Genomic DNA, 24,780 nt, shown 5'->3' on the forward strand with positions numbered 1-24,780 from the left:
ATCATTTGGCATGATTAAAACCATCCTGGGTTAGCACAACCGCACCAGTCAGAGGTGAGAGGGAGAAATCAATCGGAAAGGCAATGGGTGTACTGAGCAATGATCTTAAAGCCCCCGGAGGAGACAGGTGCAGCCACTTCCAGGGGACTGCCTGACACGGCATACAGAGCTTTCAGAAGGTTTGGGTGATCAACCCAGATGCCAGAGTGCGGAGCGCACAGGGTGAGGCATTCTTGCCACCACAGGAAAAAGACGCCTGCTGCCTTCAGGGGCTGTGCTCACGGGCAGCGCAGCAGTCAGCATGTAGGGGGTGAGATTCAAGGCATGGGTCCAAATATGTGGCTCAAACCCAAGTGTTGGCAGTGAACTCTTAGTAGCCCAGAGACCTAAACTTGCTATGTGTCTGACATAAGTGAGAGTCGCTCACACTCTGCACATCAGCTCCATTCTGGAGGCCCAACCTTTCATGATCCCTCAAAAGCAATATTGTGTTAGTCAGAGGGAGCAATCTGCTTGCCAGGCCTCCTTCCTGGTACTGGAACCTTGCCCTGGGATCTTGGGTTGACCCTATAGGTATGAATGCCTGAGCAAATAGGGGCATATGGTTGAGCCCAGGTGAAGGGTAGAGGGTCAGATAAGAAAGAACATGGGGCCAGGACTTCTGAGGGTCCCAGTCCAAGCTCAAGGCACCCTGCCCAAGGTGTCATTGCTAGCCTCAGCTGATCCCAGGCACCAGAGGGGACTTAGGAAATCTTAAGGAGTGCACTTCAAAGTATGGGGCTACCTGAGGCTTAAGAGTCCAGAGCAAGGACCCTGCTTGCTCAGGTGTAAGGGATATCTACTGGATATCAGAATGATGCTGGCCTCATAGAATGAGTTGGGAAGCATTCCTCCCTCCTCTGTAATCTATAACTGTTTATGCAGGATTGGTATTCTTTGTTCTTTAAATGTTTTTCCCCAGTTTTATTGAGATATAATTGGCATATAACATTGTGTTAGTTTAAGGTGTACAACATAATGATATGATATATGTATATACTGGAGAATAACTAGCACAATAAGTTTAGTTAACATTCATCACCTCACAGTTACAATTTATTTTCTTGTGATACGAACTTTTAAGATTTACTCTCTTAACAACTCTTTTTTTTTTTTAAGATTTATTATTTATTTATTTATTTATTTATTTTAGGCTGTGTCAGGTCTTAGTTGTGGCAGACGGGATCTCCGTTGAGGTGCGTGGGCTCCTCTCTAGCTGTGGCCTGCTGGTTTTCTCTTCTCTGGTTGTAATGCGTGGGCTCCAGAGCGCGTGGGCTCTGTAGTTTGCCACCCGGGGGGTCTAGTTGTGGCACGCAAGCTCAGTAGTTGCAGCACATGGGCTTAGTTGCCCCGCGGCATGTGGGATCTTAGTTCCCTGACCAGGAATCGAACCTGCATCCCCTGCATTGTGAGGCGGATTCTTTACCACTGGACCACCAGGGAAATCCCTCTTAACAACCTCCAAATATACAATATTGTTAACTATAGTTACCATGTTGTACATTACGTCCCCCCAAATGCTTTATATTATAACTGGAAGTTAGTAACTTTTGACCACTTTCATCCATTTCCTCCACCTTCTACTCTCCACTTCTGGCAACCCCCATTCTGTGAGAGATGACTCCTTCTCTTTTTCCTTCTTCTTCTTTGTAGTTTAGTGCCTTCTTTATATGAATTAGTACCCCAAACATCCCTTTCATGACTTGGGGCTCTTGATCCTCTCCAGGCTCAACGTCATTGTCTATAATCCTTCCTCACCTGGAGGGTTCCTTCATGTTCCCAATTTATGCATTCATTTGTTCATCGGTACAACAACTATTAAGGCTGCCTCGTGCCAGGCACGCTGAGGACCCCAGGACACAGTGAGAACACGGTGGACGCAGCCCGGCCTTCCAGGAGGGCATTAAACCACTAAACAAAGAGCCACCCCACCTTTACCTCTACTCTACGGGCCAGTGAGGACCCACAGGGTGCCCTCTCACTGGGGCAGCTCCCTGGGCCTTTGCCAGCTCCTGGTCCTGCGCAGGGACAGGGTTGGCCATGGACACTGCCCAAGGGTCAGGGTCCCACCACCCACGTGTGAAGTAGAGTTGGTTCTGCTCCCTGCGATGTGGCCACAGGGGTAGCTGGAGAGGTCGTTTGGTCACAGCCCCTGGGTTCTCCAGCCGCTCTGCTCACAGCCTGCCCCAGGCAAATGCTGTCGGGTTTCCCAGTGTAGGTGCCTAGGCCAGTCCCCCGCCCCGGGCCAGAACTGTGTGAGAGACTTCTTGAAAGTGGGGATTATATTATTTCTTCTTTAAGTGTTTCATAGAATTTTCCAGTGAAGGCTTCTGAGCCTGGAATTATCTTAGTGACAATTGAATTAGGAATTAAATTTATTCAGTTTTTATAGGGAATTTAGGTTTTCTATTTCTTCCTGAGCACATTTTGGTAATTTTTTTCTTTTCAAGGAAATTGTCTATTTTACCTGAATTTAAATTATTAGCATAAATTTGTTCATGATATTCTCTTATGACCCTTTTAATGTCTGTAGGATTTCTAGTATAGTGTAGGATTTCCCTTCTTTCATTCCTAATATTGGTGAATGTTTATCTTCTTTTTTTTCTTGATCAGTTTAGCTAGAAGTTTACCAATTTTATCAATATTTTCAAAGAACCATTTTTTGGTTTCTTTGACTTTATTGTTTGTTCATTTTCTGTTTCATTCATTTTTGTTCTTATTATTTCCTTCTGTCTTTGACTTCAGGTTTGTTTTGATTTCTTCTTCTACCTGCTAAGGTAGACGATTAGAGCATTGGATTTAGACCTTTTTTTTTTTTCCCCTAAAATAAGTATCTGTAGCTATAAATTTTCTTCTAAGCACTATTTTAGCTGTAGCACACAAATTTTGATATGTTGAATTTTCAATATCACTTAGCTCATTTTAATCCCATTGTAGCTGAAGAATATACTTAAAATGATTTCAATCCTTTTAAATATTTGAGACATTGTATTGCTCAGTATATGGTCTGCCTTGTTGTATGTCCTATGTGTACTTGAAAAGAATGTGTATTCTGCAGTTGTTACTAGGAGTGGTCTCTGTCAATTAGGTTAAGTTGGTTGATAGTATTATTTAAGTTTCTATACCCTTACTGATATCTTGTTTAACTGTTCTATCAATTACTTACTGAGTGTTGAAATATCCAATTACAATTGTGGATTTGCTGATTTCTTTTTCAAAACTATGAGTTTTTTCCTTATATATTTTGAAACAATTGTTAGTTGCACACACATTTAGGATTGTTATGTCTTTTTGATGAATTAGCAATTTTATCATTATAACGTTTTTCTTTTTTGTGTGTGTGATTTATTTATTTATTTATTTATTTATTTATTTATTTATTTATTTATTTATTTATGGCTGTGTTGGGTCTTCGTTTCTGTGCGAGGGCTTTCTCCAGTTGCGGCAAGCGGGGGCCGCTCTTCATCGCGGTGCGCGGGCCTCTCACTATCGCGGCCTCTCTTGTTGCGAAACACAGGCTCCAGACGCGCAGGCTCAGTAGCTGTGGCTCACGGGCCTAGTTGCTCCGTGGCATGTGGGATCTTCCCAGACCAGGGCTCGAACCCGTGTGCCCTGCATTGGCAGGTGGATTCTCAACCACTGCGCCACCAGGGAAGTCCCACATGTTTTTCTTTATTCTGGTAGTATTCTTTGTTGTGAAGTTTATTTTGTCTGTTATTAATTTAGCTATTCCAGCTTTCTTATGACTAGTGGTGCATGTTATATATTTTTAATCCTTTTATTTTTAACCAGTAACTTTATTTTAAAATTGGATTTCTTATAGGCAGACTATAGTTTGGTCTTGCCTTTTTACTCAGCCAGAAAATTCCTAACTCTTATTGAAATATTTAGATTCATGTAATTATTGAATGGTTGGGTTTAAATTTAAAATCTTATGATTTATTTTCTATTTGTTCCATCTGTTTTATGCTTCTTCTTTTACTGCTTTCCACTAGATTATTTTTTTAACTTTATTGAGAAATAATTCATGTACAATAAACTGCATTCTTTTAAAATGTACATTTGATAAGTTTTGATAGTTGTATACACATATTGAATCACCACCACAATCAAGATACAGAACACTTCCATAATTGGGCATTTTTAGTATTCCATTTTATCTCCACAATTAGTTTATTAGCCATATCTCCCCTTTTTAGTAGTTGCCTTCGGATTTACGAATTACATCTTTAATTTATGACAGTTTGTCTTCAAAAACAGTATACCAATTTCTGAATTATGGAAGAACCTTATGAAGTTTCCTTCTCCCATTCTTTGTGCTACAAGTTTTCATACATTTTACTCCTACGTGTGTTTTAAACCTCACAATGTATTGTTTTATTTTTGCTTTAAACATTCATTATCTTTTAAAGAGATAATAATATGAGAAAATGACATATATTTACCCACAAATTTGCCATTTTTAATATTCTTCATTCTGTATGGACAGCCAAGTTCCATCTGGTTTCATTTGCCTTCTGCCCGTACTGCAGGTGTAGTGCTGATGAAAGATTCTCTCAACTTTAGTTTGTCTCAAAAAAAATCTCTATTTTGCCTTAATTTTGGAAATACATTTCTCTGGGTATGTAACTTTAGGTTCACTGTTATTTTCTCTCAGCACTTTAACGATGTCATTACATTTCTTTGAACTTGCATAATTTCTGAGAAGAAACCTATGATTCTTATCTTTATCCCTTTCTATGTAATCTGTCTTTTTTCTACGGACAGTTTTAAGATTTCCTCTTTATGACTTGCTTTCAGTAACATGATTATTATTTCTCTTGATGTGATTTTCTTTGTTTTTATCCTGCGTGGGATCTGTTGAGCTCAGATTTGTGGATTTATAGTTTTCAACAAATTTGGAAAAATTTCTGCCATTATTTATTCAAATATTATTTTCTGCCTCCTCCCCTTCTCTTCTTTTTAAAAATAAGACTCCAGTTATATATATATAGTTCCACAAGTCACTGAGACTGTGTTCATTTTCTTCCTCCAGTCTTTCTATTCTCTGTGCTTCAGGATGGATAATTTCTATTGCAAGGTTTCACATTCACAGATCCTTTTCCCCCTACATTCTCTAATCTTCTGTCAATCCCATTCAGTGTATTTTTTATACATAAAAGTTTTGTTTGCATTTTTAACATCTTCCCTTTCTTCTCCCAGTCATGTCAACTTTCCCTCTGTCTTCTTGACCTATGGAGTACATTTATAATAGTCACTTTAATGTCCTTGTCAGGTAATTTCATCTCTATCCATTCTGAGTCTGTTTCTATTGACTGACTTTTCCCTTGGTTTTGGGTCAAGTTCTCCTGCATCTTGCATGTCTAGAAATTTTGGTTGGATGCCAGGCATGATAAATTTTGTCTTGAATTTTTGTTTTGTTTTGTTCTTCCTTAAAGGGTAGTGTTCTTTTTTCTCTCAGGCAGTTAGTTTCTGAAGATCAGTTGAATAATTTTGAAGCTACTTTTAACGCTTTAAAGAGTGGGACTTGAGTAACATTTACTCAAGAACAGTGACTCATACCTGACCCTTTATGCCCTTTCTGTTCAATGAGGTCTCTTTACTCTGGCTAGTGGGAACACGAATTACTCCTGGCCGTAAATGGGCTCTTGGATTTATTCAGTTTATAGACCCTCAGTAATTGTTCTTTTCCTCAAACTGTAGAGCTTCATCCTATTCATGTGAAGACTGATATTCAGCCAAAGACTAGAAGGAACTCTATGCAGATTTTTGCAGCCCCTTCTCTTCAGAGCTCCCTTATGTTCCAGTACTCTCTCCACAAATTCTACCACCTCAGGATCTCTGAACTCTGGGCTCCTTAACTCAGTGAGACCCCCAGGGCTTTGTTTGAGATTCCTCTCCCAGTGCTATGACCTGGGAATCGCCTCCAGGCAGAAAGCCAAGGCGATTAAAGGGCACACATAGTTAATTCTCTTTCTTCAGGGATCATAGCCTTCAGCAGCTCTGTTGACCAATGTCTGAAAATTAGTTCTTTTATTATATTTTAACAATCTTTTCTAGTTTACAGTGTGGGGGAGATAATTCCAGATGTTATCACTTCTTCATGGCTGGAAGCAGAAATTCCCTAGACACAATGTACTTTCTTTCAACTTTGCCTTAATATTCTGCTTTGAGTGCAGAATACATGCTGCAAATTGCCAGGTTCTATCACAGATGCAAGCTCTATTTATTATTGGGCTTCCTCCCCTCATACCTACCACCCTCAGTTCTCAGAAACTTTTACCCAGACTTTCAACTAGACTTTTGAAATCAATATAGGGACTTCCTAAATTATAATTGAACTAGTGCCAAGATTATAGTCTCCAGTTGAGCCAGTTTAAGTGGAAAACTCACTTCTTAGAGGTACAATCTTTTAGGGGATCTGTCTTTGGAAAACCATTTTGTAATATAAAAATTCCAAAATTACTGGTAACCATACTACAGAATTTATATATATAAAAGGAGTGGTAAAATGGTGATGAAGGACATTCGTGCTTCCCTGGAACTGCCAACCAGAATCTATGGTTCAGGATAAAACTTGCCAAGTGTCTCACCTCTTCAGTTCAGAGAGCTGCCTTCTTGATGCCAGTCCCACATTGTGAGATGTGCTAACGGAAGGCCTTCAGCAGAACCAGTTTCTTTTTCTATAGGTTTGTTTTATTTTATTTTATTTATTTATGGCTGTGTTGGGTCTTCGTTTCTGTGCGAGGGCTTTCTCTAGTTGCAGCAAGCGGGGGCCGCTCTTCATCGCAGTGCGTGGGCCTCTCACTATCGTGGCCTCTCTTGTTGCGTAGCACAGGCTCCAGACGCGCAGGCTCAGTAATTGTGGCTCACGGGCCTAGTTGCTTCGCGGCATGTGGGATCTTCCCAGACCAGGGCTCGAACCCGTGTCCCCTGCATTGGCAGGCAGATTCTCAACCACTGTGCCACCAGGGAAGCCCAGAACCAGTTTCTTAAACCCCACTACTTTGGTCTTTATAGAATAAAGAACACAGCAGGGACAAGGGTATTAGACTTCTGAAGGAAGGTTCATGAAGTATTAACAATGCCTTTTCCTTCCTTCCTTCCTTGCTGGAGAGCCTGGGAGACAGAAAGCAGGGAGATTTCTATTTGTTCCACCCTCTTCTGTTGAAATCTGTGTTTCCCCAATTCCCTCCACCCTCAGTAAGAGCTGTGGGGTTGGGGGTAGGGTTGTGTGCCATGGAGCTGACAGAACATTTGGTGCTGCTGCTGGAGCTGTGAGAGAGGGTGCCCCAGAGCAGCCTGGGTACCCACCCTTAGCTTGGCAAGGATGGAGGAGTGCCTGTCATGGAAGGTAGCTGGGGCTGGACAGAAGCAGAGACCTCGGGGTGGATTGCTTGTTGCCTTGGAAATAGGGGAGCAGAGGATGGACCCTCGTGGAGCTCCCTAAAGAGCTGACAGTTTCATCCCCACTCTAAAGCCAGAGCCAACACTTGTTTCCAGCCCCTTGGTGTCAGACTGAGAGGCAGAGAAGGGAGTTGCCAGCTCTGATGTCATTTGCTCTACAAGCAGAAGTCCCTCCCTTTTTCCCCAGGCACAGGGAGGAGAGAGAGGGGGATGGGGAAGTTTTGACAGTTTGGATTTCAAAAAGCACAGGATGAAATATTAAACCTGAATGGGATGAAGAAATAAGGTGTCTGGCTCAGGTAGGATGCAGGGTTGAGGGCCCAGAACATTTAGCGCTGCTTGATAATGAATGAATTCCATTCTTGCAAATATCTATGTTGAGACTATTCTTTCAAACTTATTAATATGCTTGTGCATGTATGTAAAACTGGAGATAGCAGTAAAAAAGCTCTTACGTTGTGTTTGATTTTACATGCTTGCACAATTCCCTTGAGAGAATATTACTGCATGGGTTGATTTGACTGGGGCTTTGAAAATGTATATTTTCAATAAAGCTTGGACGTAAGATGGCTACCTCTCTTCCCGGCAAATCTCCCTGTAGCTAACATAGGCATTTGTTATTACTCCAAAATCCTTCGAATTGTACTTGAAATTAGAGTTATCTGTCTCAAAAGTTTTCATTGCTTAGTTGATGAGGAGGCAAAGCATCCAAATGTCTTTGGATGTTTCCATGGGGACTTCTTCAATGATCCTCAGCACTTCCATTTCAATAAATCAGATTCTGAGCGATTTTGACAGGCTTTCAGCACTGGGTAATTGGTTCGGCTTAGTGAAGGACAGCAGTGTTGGTCACTCAATGATTAGAAAGTCACAAATATGAGTTTTAGACATTACCACGTGGCTATTACTCTGTGTGTAGAGGTGTGTGTGTGTGTGTGTGTGTGTGTGTGTTTAGCGTAGCACAAGTCTAGCCCACATAAACATATAAAAATGCTTAATGATAACATATGTTTCTTATTGCTGCTGTAAAAAATTATCAAAACTTAGTGGCTTAAAACTCAAATTAATTACCTAACAGTTCTGGAGGTCAGAAGTCCTAAAGTCAAGGTGCTAATAAGGGCAGTATTGAGGCTCTGGGGGAGAGTCTGTTTCCTTGCCTTTTTGAGCCTCTAGAGGCTACCTGCAATCTTTGGCTTGTGGCCTCTTCCTTGCATCACTCCAACTTCTGTTACCATGGTCACATGTCTTGCAATCACTGTGAGTTTCCTGCTCCCTCTTACAGGGACCTTTGTAATTACGCTGGATACACTGGATAATCCAGGGTAACCGTCACATATCAAAATCTTAACCTTAATTCTATGTCAAAGTCCCTTTTGCCATGAAAGGTAAGATATTCAAAGGCTCTGGTGATTAGAGGATGTGGACATCTTTGGGGGATGTTACTACCACGTCACATTAACTAAAAAAGCAAAAAATCGTATGATCTCGTGCACCTGTAAAACGTTAAATTCCAATAACTGTTATGATCATGACTTCCTATCTGTCTATTGCCCTCATTTCCCTGTCTGCAACCTTATTGAGACTGCCAATCTCTGGACCATTTTACTGTGTCCCAGTGTTGGTCCTCTGTCTTTCCTCCTCAGTTCCTTCTAGACCCCATGGTTCATCCTTCCGACCATCCTTGCCAATGCCCTTGGCTCACACCTGCTTGTTCTTTTGTAGCACCTACTTTCAACTTCTTCATGATGCCTGGTTTGTTGAAGTCTCTTGGAGGAAATCCCCAAATGGTCCTTGTTATCACCAAGGTAAATTCATGATCTTTGAGGGCCCTCAGTGTGGGCTTGACAGCTTTCTATATTTTCATAGCCTAGGCCACTCTTTTAGGGTACGTTATAGACTCCAACCCCATTCTCTGTTCTCTCACTCTCTTCAGACAATTCTTTGAGGAAAAAATTGCAGCCATCAAAGCCACCAAAAAAGAAGTCCATGAACTTTGCCCTTTGTCCTGCAAACTCACTTCCAAGGACTTTTGTCTCTTTCCTCTTTCCTGTGACAGTGGGAGAGGTGTTTCCTCCTAAGGCTAACCCAGAATAGTCACAAACCAGGAATATCCACAATTGATTCACATTCCCCTCGCAGGCTGTGTTCTACAGGTCTAAGTTCTGCTTTCAAAATGGCATTCTGGGGGACTCCCTGGTGGTCCAGTGGTTTGGACTCTGCACTTCCACCACAGGGGTCATAGGTTCAATCCCTGGTCAGGGAACTAAGATCCTGCATGCCTCGGGGTGTGGCCAAAAACAAAAAATGGCATCCTGTAATTGCTAGCTCTACTTCTTTACCATCCACTAATGCCAATGACTCCTCAATTCTCTGGAATCTAGATTCTGTCCCTACAATTTCACTGAATTGGCACCTGACCTACATACAGAAAAATCCAAAGTCAAGTTCATTATCAAACCCATCCCAGGCTAATTCTCCTCCAGGTTTCTTATTTAAGGAAATGGTGCTCTCATTATCTTGATCGCATCTTAGATGGTATTCTCTCAATTACCCTACAGTATATCAGCTACAAGACCTGAAGATTCAATTTCTTAATATATGTTATATTCAATTTCCTCATATATATTATATATAATAGTCAATTTCCTAATACCTATATTATACATAAATACATTATACATTATTGTACATATACTATACATATTATATATAATATGTACATACTTTTCCCATATCTCTATTATAGGATCAGATGTTCATCTATATTCTTATATTTTTTATACTTTTTTTTACATTTCATTATTTAATCTATCTGAAATTGTATGTGTGTACGTTTTGCGTGTGTGTGTGGGTGTGTGTTTTAAGGGAGGAATCTAGCTTTTTCTTCTTTACCAAATAGTTATTCATTTGTGGTAGCACCTTTCAATCATTTAGTATGCCTTGCTGATTTGAAATGCTATCTTTATTATTTACTAAATGTATATATATTCTAGGACCTGTTTCTGGGTTTGCTTTCTATTTTATTGATTTTCCTCTCTATTCTTGAGCCATACCACAGTATTTTAGTTATTGCATTTTTATAATATGTTTTAACAGCACAAGTATGCTTGAATTATGTGTCATTTTCAAGATTTTTCAGTTGTTTTTACCTGTTTCTTCTGTTAAATGAAAAAAAAACTACGGCAATTTTAGAATGGAGTTACATAGTACTTATAAATTATTTGGAGGAAGAAATAACCTCTTTAAGAATGGAGTCTTCTTTTCCAGAATTTAGGATATTTTTCCATTTTTATTTGTCTTTTTAAAAAGTCCCTCAGGAGAAAAATTATCATTTTATTATAGTATTAGATTTAGGTTGCTGGTATTTTATCTATGATAAGCAAAATTTTGGTTTTAGTTTGAGGGGTATATTAAGTCTGAAAAATAATTTGAGAAGCTTTTCATTGTTCTGCACCTTTGGTACAATTTCTTGTTAAATGCTTGCCTATTAATTTGCATTAGTTAATTATTATTTCTTGTTCCAGAAGTGGAGCTAGAAGCACATTCCTCCTCCTCTCCCCTCCTCAAGAATGTGGATGGTGGATTCGTCTTTACACTTGCACGTAGAGAAAAGGGTAAAGCGTGAACATCCTTTTGAGCACTGGTGGGGTTAAGCCGGAGGTTCCAAGCCAAAGGGAGAAACCGCAGGTCATTTTTTTCTCACCACTCGGTGATTATAGAGCAAGTAGTAGAGTCATCCGGATGGATTCTGCTCCAGGACAAGCCTGGAGTTTCTGTGAAGGGTCAGTGGGTGCATTGGCAGCACCTGGGCTGGGTGGGCGTGTCTTAGCACATTCCCTTTCCCCGGAGGGACAGCCCTGGGTGTCTTGCCAGAAGTGTGGCCAGAGTTCAGGGCCTGGGGTTCCCAAAGCAAAGATGACCCACCATGGGAAAACCAAACCAAACCCCAAATCTGATCGTATAATCGTATTTCAAACCTAGCAGTGATGTATAAATCCAACGTGCTGCAGTATAAGTGAGTTGAATCAGCCTTAGGTCTAAGGCCCCACAGGTGTCAACTCCTTTAGGTGTTGGTTTGGTGGCAAAAAGTAGGAAAGTGTTATTTGCTAAAGAAGAGGGGTAGTAACAGGGCTCCAGATGAACAGTCCCAGAAAGTCCTTAAAAATATTCCATTCCTTGAGGTTTTTTCATTCTGAGAGTCAACTGGAGAAATAATCTCCTTTTAAATGGTGGTTTTTCTTCTTTCCTGCCTTTTTTTTTTTTTAAACAACATTTGATTTTCTGTTAATAATATCAATTCTATAGTTATATAAAACTTTTTTTTTTAAAACATAGACCTTTCTCACTTCAGGTCAAAATATAACTTATTTGATGCTAGATGTAACACACAAACCTCTCAGAAAAATAACACTGTCACGGACATCTTTATCTGGTTTCTGACCTTAAAAGGGAATGCCTTTGGTATTTGAGATGACTGTTTCTTCTCATGATATGAGATCTTTTTATATTACTAATGGTATTATCAAAAATAAATGTTAAAATTTCTCAAATGCCTTAGAGCAACTGTGGAGAGAATCATATGATTTTTTCTTTGTGCACTATTGAGACAATGTTTTTAACAAAGATCCTAATATTAAGCCAGCCTTGAATTTTTAGAATAAACCTTACTTTTGAAAAATGATTTCTATAGTGTTGGCTTTATGTTGCTGACATTTTAGCTAAAGCAAGTAAAAAAGTATTTTTTTGCATGTTGCCTTTGTTTTGAGAGTTTTATTAACTTTGAAAAATAATTTGGGAAGTGTTTCATCATTCTGTAATCTTGGAACAGTTTAATAAACATGAGAACTGTTACTTGAAAGTTTTCAAGAACTTGCTCATAAAATGCTCTGGACCCAACTCCTTTTTTGGAGATAGTTAATTGAACATTAAAAAAATGGCTTTCCAGAGGGAGATCAGCTCGGTGCTTTGTGACTACCTAGAGGGGTGGGATAGGGAGGGTGGGAGGGAGATGTAAGCGGGAGGAGATATGAGGATATATGTTTATGTATAGCTGATTCACTTTGTTATACAGCAGAAACTAACACACCCTTGTAAAGCAATTATACTCCAATAAAGATGTTTAAAAAAATGGCTTTCACGAATATCAGTCTATTACAGCTTTCTAATTCTTATTGAATCCATTTTCCTTCAATTTCATTGGATTCTAAGAATTTGTTGTCATAGTTATGACACTTGTATAACTAAAAATTTGTTCACATCTGTGCTTGTATTGCCAAGTAGTTTGTGTTTCTCTCTTTTCAGTTAATATATCAGTAGTTTCATATTTTAATGCTATTTGTATAGATGAGATACTGCATTTATTAATCAATTTATTTATCAGTTCCACTGTTTCTTTTCTTGCTGCCTTACTTAATTTCTGCTTTTTTTTTTTTTTTAATTTTATTTATTTATTTATTTTTTGGCTGTGTTGGGTCTCCGTTTCTGTGCGAGGGCTTTCTCTAGTTGCGGCGAGCGGGGGCCACTCTTCATCGCGGTGCGCGGGCCTCTCACTATCGTGGCCTCTCTTGTTGCGGAGCACAGGCTCCAGACGCGCAGGCTCAGTAATTGTGGCTCACGGGCCTAGTTGCTCTGCGGCATGTGGGATCTTCCCAGACCAGGGCTCGAACCCATGTCCCCTGCATTGGCAGGCGAATTCTCAACCACTGCGCCACCAGGGAAGCCCCTAATTTCTGCTTTTATTCACTCCTTCCTTATATTTCTCTAAGATTTATTTTTATGTGTTTTCTACTACCTATTTGGCATTAGTATTATTAAAAATCAGTATGGTCAAAGATTTTGTAAGTTAGCTTTTTTTTTCAACAAGATTATTCTTTTTGGATTTATCAAAAAGATACATATTTTTAAAATAAAAAAATTGCAAGAACCAGGCTCAGTAAACCCATTTTCAACAGGTAATAGAAACAAAATAAGAAAGGAAACACCAGTGTTGTTAGGGGTTTGAGACGCACCATGCAGGCATTAGGCTAGGGGTTGCTTGCTCTTTATTAAAGTTATAGTTTGCATCTAGGAAATGTTTCACAAAATTAAATCATGAGATCCAAATACACTCAGGGTTTTAACTAAATCAATGCAATTATTACTCATATTGCCTGTTGGAGACCAACTGTGACATTATTGCAATAGGGAACATCCATCTTGTTTCCTCCAGGCTTATGCTTACATTCTTCAGCCTCCTGTAAGGACTAAATAAATACATGAATGCTATGCCTCACATCTGCTCCTTTGACTTTCACATATTTCTCAACAAGAAACACAGTAGGATTCTATTCTTCCTTGATTAAATGGAATTACAATTGCAAAAATTAAAATCCAATGACCAATTTTAGTTTTAAAAATTAGAAGAGGTAAAAAAAAAAAGAAAAAAGATGTTATTATCAATAATGAATTTGGAAAGAATTCTTTAAAACACAGTTGAGGGCAATTTATTTTGGAAATATCTGTATTTTATTCTTATGTATATATTTCTACATAAAAGGTGTTCCCTCTCTCTGGGGCAGGGAGGTGAAGGTGGATTCCAATGGTTTCTTTGAAGCTTCCTCTCCTGCGTTACCAACGCCCGGGGGTAATGAGTCTTCATTGGTGGCTCCATCCTGCTCTTCCCTTTAGACTTAGATCTCATTCCAATTTAGGCTTCTCTTTCTCTTCTTCCATACCTAGAAATACAGGCAAAGTTCTTTATTTGGACATCAGATTAAACTAGGAGCAGGTTTGCCACTCTCATCTCTCCACACTTCTCCCCACAAACCCTTCATGCTCACCCCTTTTCGCCTCGCTAAGAAGAAAAGTCATTTACAACTTTCTCCAGAAACTTCCTCAGTGACCTCCCTCCCTCCCCTTCCCCCCAAATCGGGACATAACTTCTCTGAGACACACCCAGCTCTTAAGGCCTCTGGGAGTGAGGGACGCAAGTTATTTCTTGACTCGTTGAGTTTGCACAGAAATCCCAACTGGACTGCCTTGTAACCAGCTTCTAGCAACAGGAGGTGTGGAGCTGATGAGTTTCAAAGAGACCTCATTTATTTTTATTTTACTCCTGTCCCTTCCCAAGGCAAGGACTCTGGATTTTCAAAAGCAAATCTTTTTGTTTATTTGTTTTGTTTTGTTTTGTTTTTAAGGCCCATAGAGAGCTTATTAGCCACAAGAACTATTTATTTCCAGACCCACGTGTACTTAAACTCAAGTTCTCCCTCTGTTCTACCCAGGCCCGGTAGAACTATGTTTTTCTTCCTGAAAGACTCATACGTACCGGATTGGTAAGACCTTGCCTGTTGTCTGTAATGAATAGTTAGTGATATTTCATTTTCCCGGAGATGAAAATGTTTAAGTCATTCTCATAAATTAAAGTTAAATCTGGTAAATGCTCCCCACTTCTTTTTTCTTTTGCTTCTACGTAAACACCTTTTTCCTAACACCAAATTCTCAGAGCCTTTTTGCTGGAACAAAAGAACCCCAGATACTGCATTGCAGGTTTTGTTGGTATTCTCTTATAAGTTGCAAATTCTCTGAAGGTAGAGCCCTTAACTGTTTTGTTCCTGATTATAACCCAAGCACCTAACACAGTGTCTGTCTGAGAGTAGGAGTTCAATTAATCTTTATGGAATAAATTAATAAACGGTGAACATAGAGAAGGCCGAACTAGTGGGAAAGCAGTAGAATGAAACATGGAGGGTCGTCACAATAGGGCTTAGAGTAGGAGAGACACCCCTGCGCCTTCCCCCAGCTCCCAGCTCCTAGCACCATGTGTTTGTGTGATCAGGGTGGTAGCAGCAGAATGCGGGTAACATTCTCAGAACAGGTGTCCTTAGACAGTCTTTTAGGTTTGGTTTTCATGACTAAGGAACTGGCAGAGATCTATAACACTTTTTCCAAAGTACTTCTCAGAAATCATTTTAAGGAAAACTTCAAATTGAAGAGTAAGGACGTCTGAAGGGAGGAGGAATAGGGTTGAGGGGGAGAAGGCAGGAGATGGCTTAGTTGTTGGGTAACCAAGGCAAAGGCAGAAAAACACAACATAGATTCTGTTCAAACAGCACACATGACTTGGGTCCCAGCTCTGTCCCATGTTCCCTCTCCTGTGGAGAAGCTAATAACTGCTTGCTTTTCTTTTCAAAGTCTCTTTTCTCCTAAGTGTTCTCCTGCAGATGGGTTGAGTTGGCAGCAATAGTGGAATCTTAAAAAGCGGGGGTGGAGAACAGGGGGTGTTCATTGACCCAGACAGGGAAAATGGCTCCCCACCTACTTTAGTTTGGCAGCTTTGAGGTGGACGGAAAAAATTAGACAGCTGTAAATAATATTTGGAAGAACCAGAGGTATAATTTCCACACAACTAGCAGAAAGAAACCTGTCACAAAGCTGAGGCAGGATGCTCTTTCAGAAACGTAGAGGAAGAGCTGATTGACCCTGAGAGAGTCAGTCACATGCGGTTCCCCCATGCTGGGAGAGGGGCCTGCCGGGCCGGCGGCGCTGGAACCCTGGAGGCCTGCGTGGGACATGAGCTGGATGGAAGGCTGGGGGAGAACAAAGGTGGAGGTTTCTGTCACATGGGCCTGGCTCCGACCTCCTCTCCCGTCTCCTCTTTTACCTGCTTTCCCCGCCCTCACCCCAACCTTTCACTTTTGGACACTTGCATTTCTCGTCGTATAAAATTTGACTTTAATAAGACTGGTCATCCCAGTCAGACACACTGGAATTAGAATAAATTTTTAGCTTAAGCACAGAATATTTCAGCAATTATAGGCTGAACTGTGTCTCCCTCAAATTCATGTGTTGAAGTCCTGATGCCCAGGGCCTCAGAATGTGAGAGGAGGCCAAGGGTGTGTCTGCACAACCATTTGCTAAAGAGATGAAGCATGTGACTCATGGATCCAAGGAACCATCTCAGTAGAAGCCAGGAAGGACCTGTGGGAGACCTCTCATCTGATGACTTGGAACCCCACGAATTACATGGGAGAATTCTGTACCAGCAGAAACACAGCCAGCCTGGACTGAAAGAGACAGAGACAGGATGAAATAAAGGAAGAATGAATCTGAAGGTGGCCCAGGGGCTGGCTGCTCCTTGGCCCCAGAGGGCCGCCACCCAGCGCCAAGAGGGCGGGGCCACACCCTCCTTCCTGAGGAGTCCTGAGGATATGGCATTCGGCCAAAGAGGATTATTCTCAAGCCTTAAACTCGAACGGAATTTGTCCTGCTAGCTTTCAAACTTGGTTGAGAACTGTGACCCTTTTCTCCCTATGATTCTGTTTTTTGGAAAGGGGAATGTATGTTCTATGCCTGTTCCACCACTGTGTTTTGGAAGTAGATAAATTCCTGTCTGGTTTCACAGGTTCACAACTGGAGAGCAATTTTGCTTCAGGATGAATCATACCCTGGGTCTTACCCATACCTGATTTAGATGATATTTAAGATGAGATTTTGGACATAAGAGTTGATGCTGGAAATACTTTGGGGGTTGTTGGGAATGTACTTTGCATGAATGAAGGACATGAATTTTGGGGGGCAGAGGTAGAATGTTATGGGCTGAATTGTGTCTCTTCAAATATAACCCCTCTTACCTCAGAATGTGATTGTATTTGGGAATAGGGTCTTTTCCAAGTTAAAATTAGGGTGAGCCCTAATCAAATATGGCTGATGTCTTTACAAAAAGGGGAAATGTGGAGATCGCCTCACATATAGGGGAGAATGCCATGTAAACATGAAGACGGTCATCTACAAACCAAGGAGAGAGGCCTGGGCCAGATCCCTCCCTCACAGTCCTCAGAAGCAACCAATCCTGCCAATCTCCCGATTTTGGACTTCAGGCCTCCAGAACTGTGGGACATTACATTTCTATTGTTTAAGCTCTTTAGTGGTCCTTTGTTGTAGCTTCCCTAGCAAACCAATGTAACATCCACAAAGCCACCTTGAGTTACTTTCTTTTCTTTTCTTTTTTCTTTTCTTTCCTTTCCCTTTCCCTTTCCCTTTCTCTTTCTTTCTTTCTTTCTTTCTTTCTTTCTTTCTTTCTTTCTTTCTTTCTTTCTTTCTTTCTTTCTCTTTCTTTCTTGCTGTGTTGGGTCTTCATTTCTGTGTGAGGGCTTTCTCTAGTTGTGGCAAGTGGGGGCCACTCCTCATCGCGGTGCACGGGCCTGTCACTATCGCAGTCTCTCTTGTTGCGGAGCACAGGCTCCAGACACGCAGGCTCAGTAGGTGTGGCTCACGGGCCTAGTTGCTCCGCGGCATGTGGGATCTTCCCAGACCAGGGCTCGAACCCGTGTCCCCTGCGTTGGCAGGCAGATTCTCAACCACTGCGCCACCAGGGAAGCCCTTATTTATTTTTTTAAAAAATATTTATTTATTTTGGCTGCGTTGGGTCTTTGTTGCTGTGCACGGGCTTTTCTCTAGCTGCAGTGAGCGGGAGCTACTCTTCGTTGCGGTGCGTGGGCTTCTCATTGCGGTGGCTTCTCTTGTTGCAGAGCATGAGTTCTAGGTGTGTGGGCTTCAGTAGTTGCAGCACGTGGGCTTAGTAGTTGTGGCGCGTGGGCTCTAGGGCACACAGGCTCAGTAGTTGTGGCTCGTGGGCTCTAGAGCGCAGGCTCGGTAGTTGCGGCTCACGGGCTTAGTTGCTCCGCGGCATATGGGATCTTCCTGGACCAGGGCTCGAACCCGCGTCCCCTGCATTGGCAGGCGGATTCTTAACCACTGCACCACGAGGGAAGTCCGAGTTACTTTCTTTTAAAAAGAACAAATGCTTCATTGTTAATTTAGCCTATTTTAAGGGCTTTTTGTTCATAGTTCATATCAGGCTTATCTGTTTTGTTATTTTATAAGCTAGATCCATGATTCTGAGTAAAATTTCTGAGCTCTCATGTGTCTGGGTTTCCAATGGTGACATTCTGATGGTTTACTAGAAATAACAGAGGATTGAACATCAGTCAGAAGGTGTTGACTTTGCAAACACTTATTTATTTTTTTAAAAAATTAATTAATTAATTAATTTATGGCTGTGTTGGGTCTTCGTTTCTGTGCGAGGGCTTTCTCTAGTTGTGGCAAGCGGGGGCCACTTTTCATCGTGGTGCGCGGGCCTCTCACTATTGCATCCTCTCTTGTTGCGGAGCACAGGCTCCAGACGCGCAGGCTCAGCAATTGTGGCTCACGGGCCCAGTTGCTCCGCGGCATGTGGGATCTTCCCAGACCAGGGCTCGAACCCGTGTCCCCTGCACTGGCAGGCAGATTCTCAACCACTGCGCCACCAGGGAAGCCACAACCACTTATTTTGGTGGGTCACTTATTGCTGGGCCTCAGCTGCCTCTTAGTTAAAAAAAAAAAAAAAATTGTCATAGATGGTTTCTAATCTAATTTTTGATTCTAAGATTCTGTAATAATGTGATTTTTATTTTGAAGTTGAAGCCAACATAACCAAGTGAAGGAAGCTGAGCCATTAAAAACCTGTAAAGATGGATCCAAGGAAGGGGGCTCAAATGTGGTATTCCTGCTCCTTGGGGGGTTTTATTTGGGGTGTAATAAATGTACTCAGGATTGTAATACTGTACTTGATTGTATTCAATTCCTTCTAATACATACAAACACACATGCACACACAGAAACGACTGCTTTTAATCAACAGTTTCAAACTCAACTACCTACAGAACCAAGCCACTGTGAGGGAGCAAAATGGCCTGGTGAGAACTAGGGAAAATTAAAGGGCCATATAACAGGGGCAACTGATACTCATTTCTAATCCATTGTTGCCAGAAGAGGATAGTGGGCTTGGTGTTGCCAGATGTTAAAATACTTGATTAGCTGAGAAATCTGTCCTTTATGTGAAATCTCCCAATTTTTAAATGTTGGTTCAAAAACAAAAATCCTATGTAGGCCTAACAAAACTTTTTGGCAGGTAAAATTTGGAGGAGGCCATCAGTTTGCAATCACTCTCATAAACAAAAAAGATGCACTTGACACAAAACATCTGCCTCTGGGGAATTAACTAGATGGTTCCATGTAGATAAAATTAATCTCTACATCTGAAATGAGTTACAAAATGTTAGTCAACCTTAACTCATGTTATTAAGAGAATGGCACAAATTAAATTGGACAGATCATTAAAAACAAGAAACAAAAACCTTAGCTTCACTATTCATTTTTAACGTCTAACTCAAAGCTGCTAAACAGCAATATTCTATTAATCTAGACTGGATTTTTTCTCTCCTGGTTTTCAGGCAATCTTCTCTTAAAAGTAGTAGAACAACGGCCAAATGAACTTTGGAATCGAGCTAATCAAGGGGAAACAGGAGTCATAAGTACTTCCTGAATAACATAGATTGGACACATTAGCTTAAATTTAAATATAGCCTTTCTCCCAAGAAGCTGAGAAAAGTTTATATTTTGTTTTGAAAATATTTTTGTAAGTTAACTAAATATTTTTATAAGTTATCTAATAGAGAAAGATTACAATTCCCACTGAACAGAGAAGAAAATTATTAAAAGATTAATTTCTGGTCCCCCAAGCTGTAGCAGGAATTGGTAAAAATATTTAACACTTTTTCTAATAGACCACTGCCTAAAATCAAGCCAGCTACTGTGAAAGGAAACCCTCAAATTCCTCTGGGCCATTTAACATTGGCTAACACCTTGACGCATACAGTCCTAGAAGATCCATGCACAGAAGAAGTCCAATTCGATAACATGCAATGACTGTGTTTTATTTGTCTAATTAGATCAACTTCCTGGCATAGTATTTGGCACAAAGGAGGGTGCTCAATGTTTGTGGAACAGAGATCATTTGCAGGTGATGTCTACGATGTTGTGACTGTATCGGAGGCGATACCCAGAGGTCTCTAAAATCCCCAACCCATCTTGCCTTTGGATGTATTTTCATGCAGGACTCAAGTCACTACATATCTGTGCTGTCGTTTTTTCCACCTTCCTATTTTTACGTTATCTGACATACACTTTGGACAAGTTATGTTTTGCACAGCTGGGCTAAGATTACATGCCTTGCCAAGATGGAGGCTCTGCCATAAATAGAAACAAAAGGGAAATCAAATCATAGGTGAAGAGAGTTTTTGCAGCAATGAAGTATTACCCTTTACTGCCTGTCCCTCTTTGCCACCTTCAAGTCTTGAATATGACAGTCACTGCTTCATCACACTTGCCAGAGGTATTCTGCACTGCTGAGAGTTCTGGCAGAGTGGTGGCAAGCCCTCTTGGAAGCTGCTGCGCCCACGCGAAGGATGATGTAAGAAGTGGAGATTTGGCTGATTTCTAATGAGACTATTTGGTTACATTTAATAATTTGTCTATTTCACCGGGGGGGGGGGTCCCTTTAGCTACAGCAGTGTTTTGTTAGTCAGAGTGAACTTCCTAAACTTTTTTTTTCTGCTAACGCTACATTTCTCCCTATAAAATTTTATAGACATGCTTCTTTTGTCTTAGATTTGGATGTTTTACTAGCTAATATGACAAAGTGAGTAATAAACCTTTCAGGTAACTGCCAGCAGCTCACATTAATATGGTAGTTATAAAAATGAAACTCTTCATAAGGGATCCTGTGCTACAGTGGAATTTTCCATCCGTCTCTGCACACACTCTCTTAGGCAGCAATTCTTTTGTTTTATGCTCCCCCAAACAATACTTACTTCTCTGTGTATCCCAGATATAGCTGTTCAGAACTTCTCCCAGCAGGTACAAAAAGTTCATTAAGATGGTTGTAGACCCAAAGAAGAGGATTCTGGCTCCTGGGCCAATGTGTTCCAGGAAAGGGTACACCCACATCCCCGTTACGTGATGCACCCAACACACCCTGCAGTGGAATCGGAAACAAGACAGAGACAGCAGTTACTCTTGTGTCAGATTTTAAAGCTGCTGATATTACAAATACAGACCCCCCCTACTCCAAACATTCTTCAGCAAGGCCAGTCGCCGTTTGCTTCTGATACTCTGCAACATCCCAAGTGTCTGTCAGCTGATAAATGGATGAGCAGAATGCTGTATACACGTACAACGGGACAATATTCAGCCATAAAGAGGAACGGAATTCTGACCTTGAAAACTTAACGCTAAGTGAAATAAGCCAGACACAGAAGGACAAATATTATATGACTCCATTTATATAAGATACTAGAATACCTAGAATACTTCACAGAGATGAAATGTATAATAGAGGTTACCAGGGCCTGGGGGGAGTGGGGAATAGGGAATGATTATATATGGTACAGAGCTTAAGTTGGGGATAATGATAATATTTTGGGTATAGATAGTGATGATGCTTATATAACACTGTGAATGGATTCAATGACACTCAATTGTACCCTTATAAATGCTTAAAATGATAAATATTATGTTGTGCTATGCATATTTTACCACAATAAAACATTTCCATGGGGTGGAAATTAGGAAAAAAATATCTAAAAATTTCCTTGGTGGAGGGAGTCAATAATGAAAGAAAGATTGAGAAACACTGCCATAGAGGGGAGAGGCACTCATTAAGCCCACCCAGGTCACCTTGACTGATTGTCCAAACTAAAAGATTTTTACCAAAAGAGGAAGCCAAGCTAGTCACAATTAAAAACAAAAAACAAAAAAAACGGAAGCATTTGTGAGAATCAACAGAAGTTAAGTTGAACTACCCTAAGGGATTCTGATGCATCATATTTTGTTTGAATTTCATATAATTTTCACATGTCTTGAAATATTCATCTTCTTTTGATATTTTCCCAATCATTAAATAATGTAAAAACCATTCTTAGCTGGGTCATAAAAGAACAAAAAAAGAAAAACAGACGGTGGGTGGGCTGGATATGGCCCACTGGCTGTAGTCTGCTGCTCCCTAATTTAAGTAGTTCTTTGTATAATGGCCAATAGGCGCATGAAGAGGTGCTCAACATCGCTAATCATCAGGGAAATGCAAGTCAAAACCACAATGAGATATCATCTCATACTTGTCAGAATGGCTATCCTCAAAAAGTCAAGAAATAATAAGTGTTGGTGAAGATGTAACGAAAAGGGAACCGTAATATACGTTGGTGGGAATGTAAGTTGGTGCAGCCACTATGGAAAACAGTATGGCAGTTCCTCAAGAAATTAAAAATAGAACTACAATATGATCCAGCAATTCCACTCCTGGAATTATACCTGAAAAAAATGAAAACACTAATTCATAAAGATATATTCACTCCAATGTCCATAGCAGCATTATTTGCAGTAGCCAAGATAGGAAAACTATCTTAAGTGTTCATCAACAGATGAATGGATAAAGATGTGGTATATATACACAATGAAAAATTACTCAGCCATAAAAAAAATGAAATTTTGCCATTGCAACAACATGGATGGGCCTGGAGAGAATTATGCTTAGTGAAATAAATTAGAGAAAGACAAATACTGCATGTTATCACTTATACGTGCAATCTAAAAAATACAACGAATGAGTTAATATAATAAAACAGAAACAGACTCACAGTTAACAGAGAATAAACTAGTGGTTACCAGAAGGGAGAAGTGTGAGGGGAGGGGCAAGATAGGTGAAGGGGATTAAGAGGTACAAACTATTAGGTACAAAATAAGCTACAAGGATGTAATGTACAACACAGGGAATATAGCCATTATTTTATAATAATTTTATATGGAGTATAATCTATAAAAATATCGAATCACTATGTCGTACATCTGAAACTAATATGATATTGTAAGTCAACTATACTTCAATTTAAAAAAGTAGTTCTTTTTATTTCACAAAGGACCTTCATGCACATTATCTTATTTAGTCTTCTCAGCAATCCCAGATACAGCATGTCATCCTCATTCTACTGAGGTAAAAATCAGAGTTTATAGAGTATAGTCAGAATATGTCAGAACTGACAATGGAAATGTAAAATTCTCAGGTTAGGGAAGTGGATAGCTATTCTGAGTATATAATCCCCCTTACCTTATTCAAGCACCCTATGAAGTACGATTATCCCCATTTCACAGATAAAGAAACTGAGACTAGATTAAAGAACTTGTCTTTAAAAATGGCAAAGCTGGGAAAGGAACGCACATCTGATTTCTCTTCTCCTGCATGGACTCGCTTCTTTATATGAGGCATTTAATATTGTCTCCAAAAACAAAGAGAAGGTTTTCTTTTCTTTTCTTTTCTTTTTAAGTTGTTTTGACTTAGTAGGTCATCATACCATCTCAGATACAGAAGTCCTGTTATGTGGGGTTTCACCTGGATTGGTGTGAATGATGCATCCACTTGTCTTAACAGGTTGTGTGCTTTCACAATTTGTTTCCTTGATATAATCAGGGCTCAATTTTCTGCACAAAAATGACTCACGGCCTTGCTCATCTATTTGTGGAGAGTTCTCAGTTATTGGTTGACTTTCAATTTCTATCTCATTCTAAGACCTTCTCATCTTAGTGCCCAAACAGCTTATGCTTAAGGTAATGATGTCAATTTAAATTTTAGTCTAAAGAAATTGATAACCATAGTGTGTGTGCATACATATATATACATATGCTATAGTATTATGAGACTTCTGGGGTTGACTATTTTATTAAATGTACCTCCAATTTCATTCACTTGAATGTGCAATTAAGAATGAAATGTATTGGGCTTCCCTGGTGGCGCGGTGGTTGAGAGTCCGCCTGCCAATGCAGGGCACGCGGGTTCGGGCCCTGGTCCGGGAGGATCCCACATGCCGCGGAGCAACTGGGCCCGTGAGCCACAATTGCTGAGCCTGCGCGTCTGGAGCTTCTGCTCTGCAGCAGGAGAGGCCGCGATGGTGAGAGGCCCGCGCACCGCGATGAAGAGTGGTCCCCACTCGCCGCAACTAGAGAAAGCCCTCGCACAAAAACGAAGACCCAACACAGCCAAAAATAAATAAATAAATAAATAATTAAAAAAAAAAAAAGAATGAAATTTATTAATGCCTCCTGTCTGAGTTGTGCTGCACACTAGGGATACAGAAGCAAATGAGGCAAGGGTGGTTCTTGTTCTCACGCAGTACAGTCTAACGAGGAATACAGATATTCACAGAGAAAACACAAGTGTAGTCAGAATTAGGGTAAGTGTAGGAGTGTCATGGGGGCACAGGGATCATTCTCTGCTTTTTTGTGAACCTTACACTTACCATTAGGCATTCTTTCTCTTATAAGTGTTCACCTTCCTTTCAAACCAGTTTTTTCACAGCTTATGAATATGCTCAAATGCTTTTCATTCAAACACAATCAAAAAGTTTCCATCAACTTCACAAATACTGCTCTATATCTCTCCTTCTCTTCAAAGACAAACTTCTCCAGTGAGTCTACACTCATTGATTC

General features: G+C 40.4%; 2 protein-coding genes and 1 long non-coding RNA gene across 9 annotated transcripts in view; 1 reads left to right on the forward strand and 2 right to left on the reverse strand.

Annotated features, from left to right (window-relative positions):
* The window catches only part of ADAT2 (adenosine deaminase tRNA specific 2), a 112,134-nt gene extending 99,429 nt beyond the window's left edge, over window positions 1-12,705 (forward strand). For all 5 annotated transcript variants that reach the window (XR_014248505.1, XR_014248506.1, XR_014248507.1 and 2 more), the window contains one exon: window positions 10,971-12,705. The gene's annotated coding sequence lies outside the window, so the exon portion shown is untranslated. The remainder of the gene's footprint in view (window positions 1-10,970) is intronic.
* The window catches only part of LOC309634953, a 738,917-nt gene that overhangs the window by 97,215 nt on the left and 616,922 nt on the right, over window positions 1-24,780 (reverse strand). The gene's annotated exons all lie outside the window — the stretch shown is intronic.
* Window positions 13,471-24,780, reverse strand: part of AIG1 (androgen induced 1) — a 228,254-nt gene continuing 216,944 nt past the window's right edge. For 2 of the 3 annotated variants that reach the window (XM_082405556.1, XM_082405555.1), the window contains 2 exons: window positions 21,117-21,280; window positions 13,471-14,159 (listed from right to left, as the gene is read on the reverse strand). In XM_082405556.1, coding sequence (XP_082261682.1) covers window positions 14,132-14,159; window positions 21,117-21,280 — 192 coding nt within the window. In that variant the 3' untranslated portion in view covers window positions 13,471-14,131. The remainder of the gene's footprint in view (window positions 14,160-21,116; window positions 21,281-24,780) is intronic. The other variant, XM_082405557.1, reaches the window with a different exon arrangement.

This window comes from Balaenoptera borealis, assembly GCF_965194805.1.
Source record: "Balaenoptera borealis genome assembly, chromosome: 9".
Taxonomy (NCBI): Eukaryota; Metazoa; Chordata; class Mammalia; order Artiodactyla; family Balaenopteridae; genus Balaenoptera; species Balaenoptera borealis.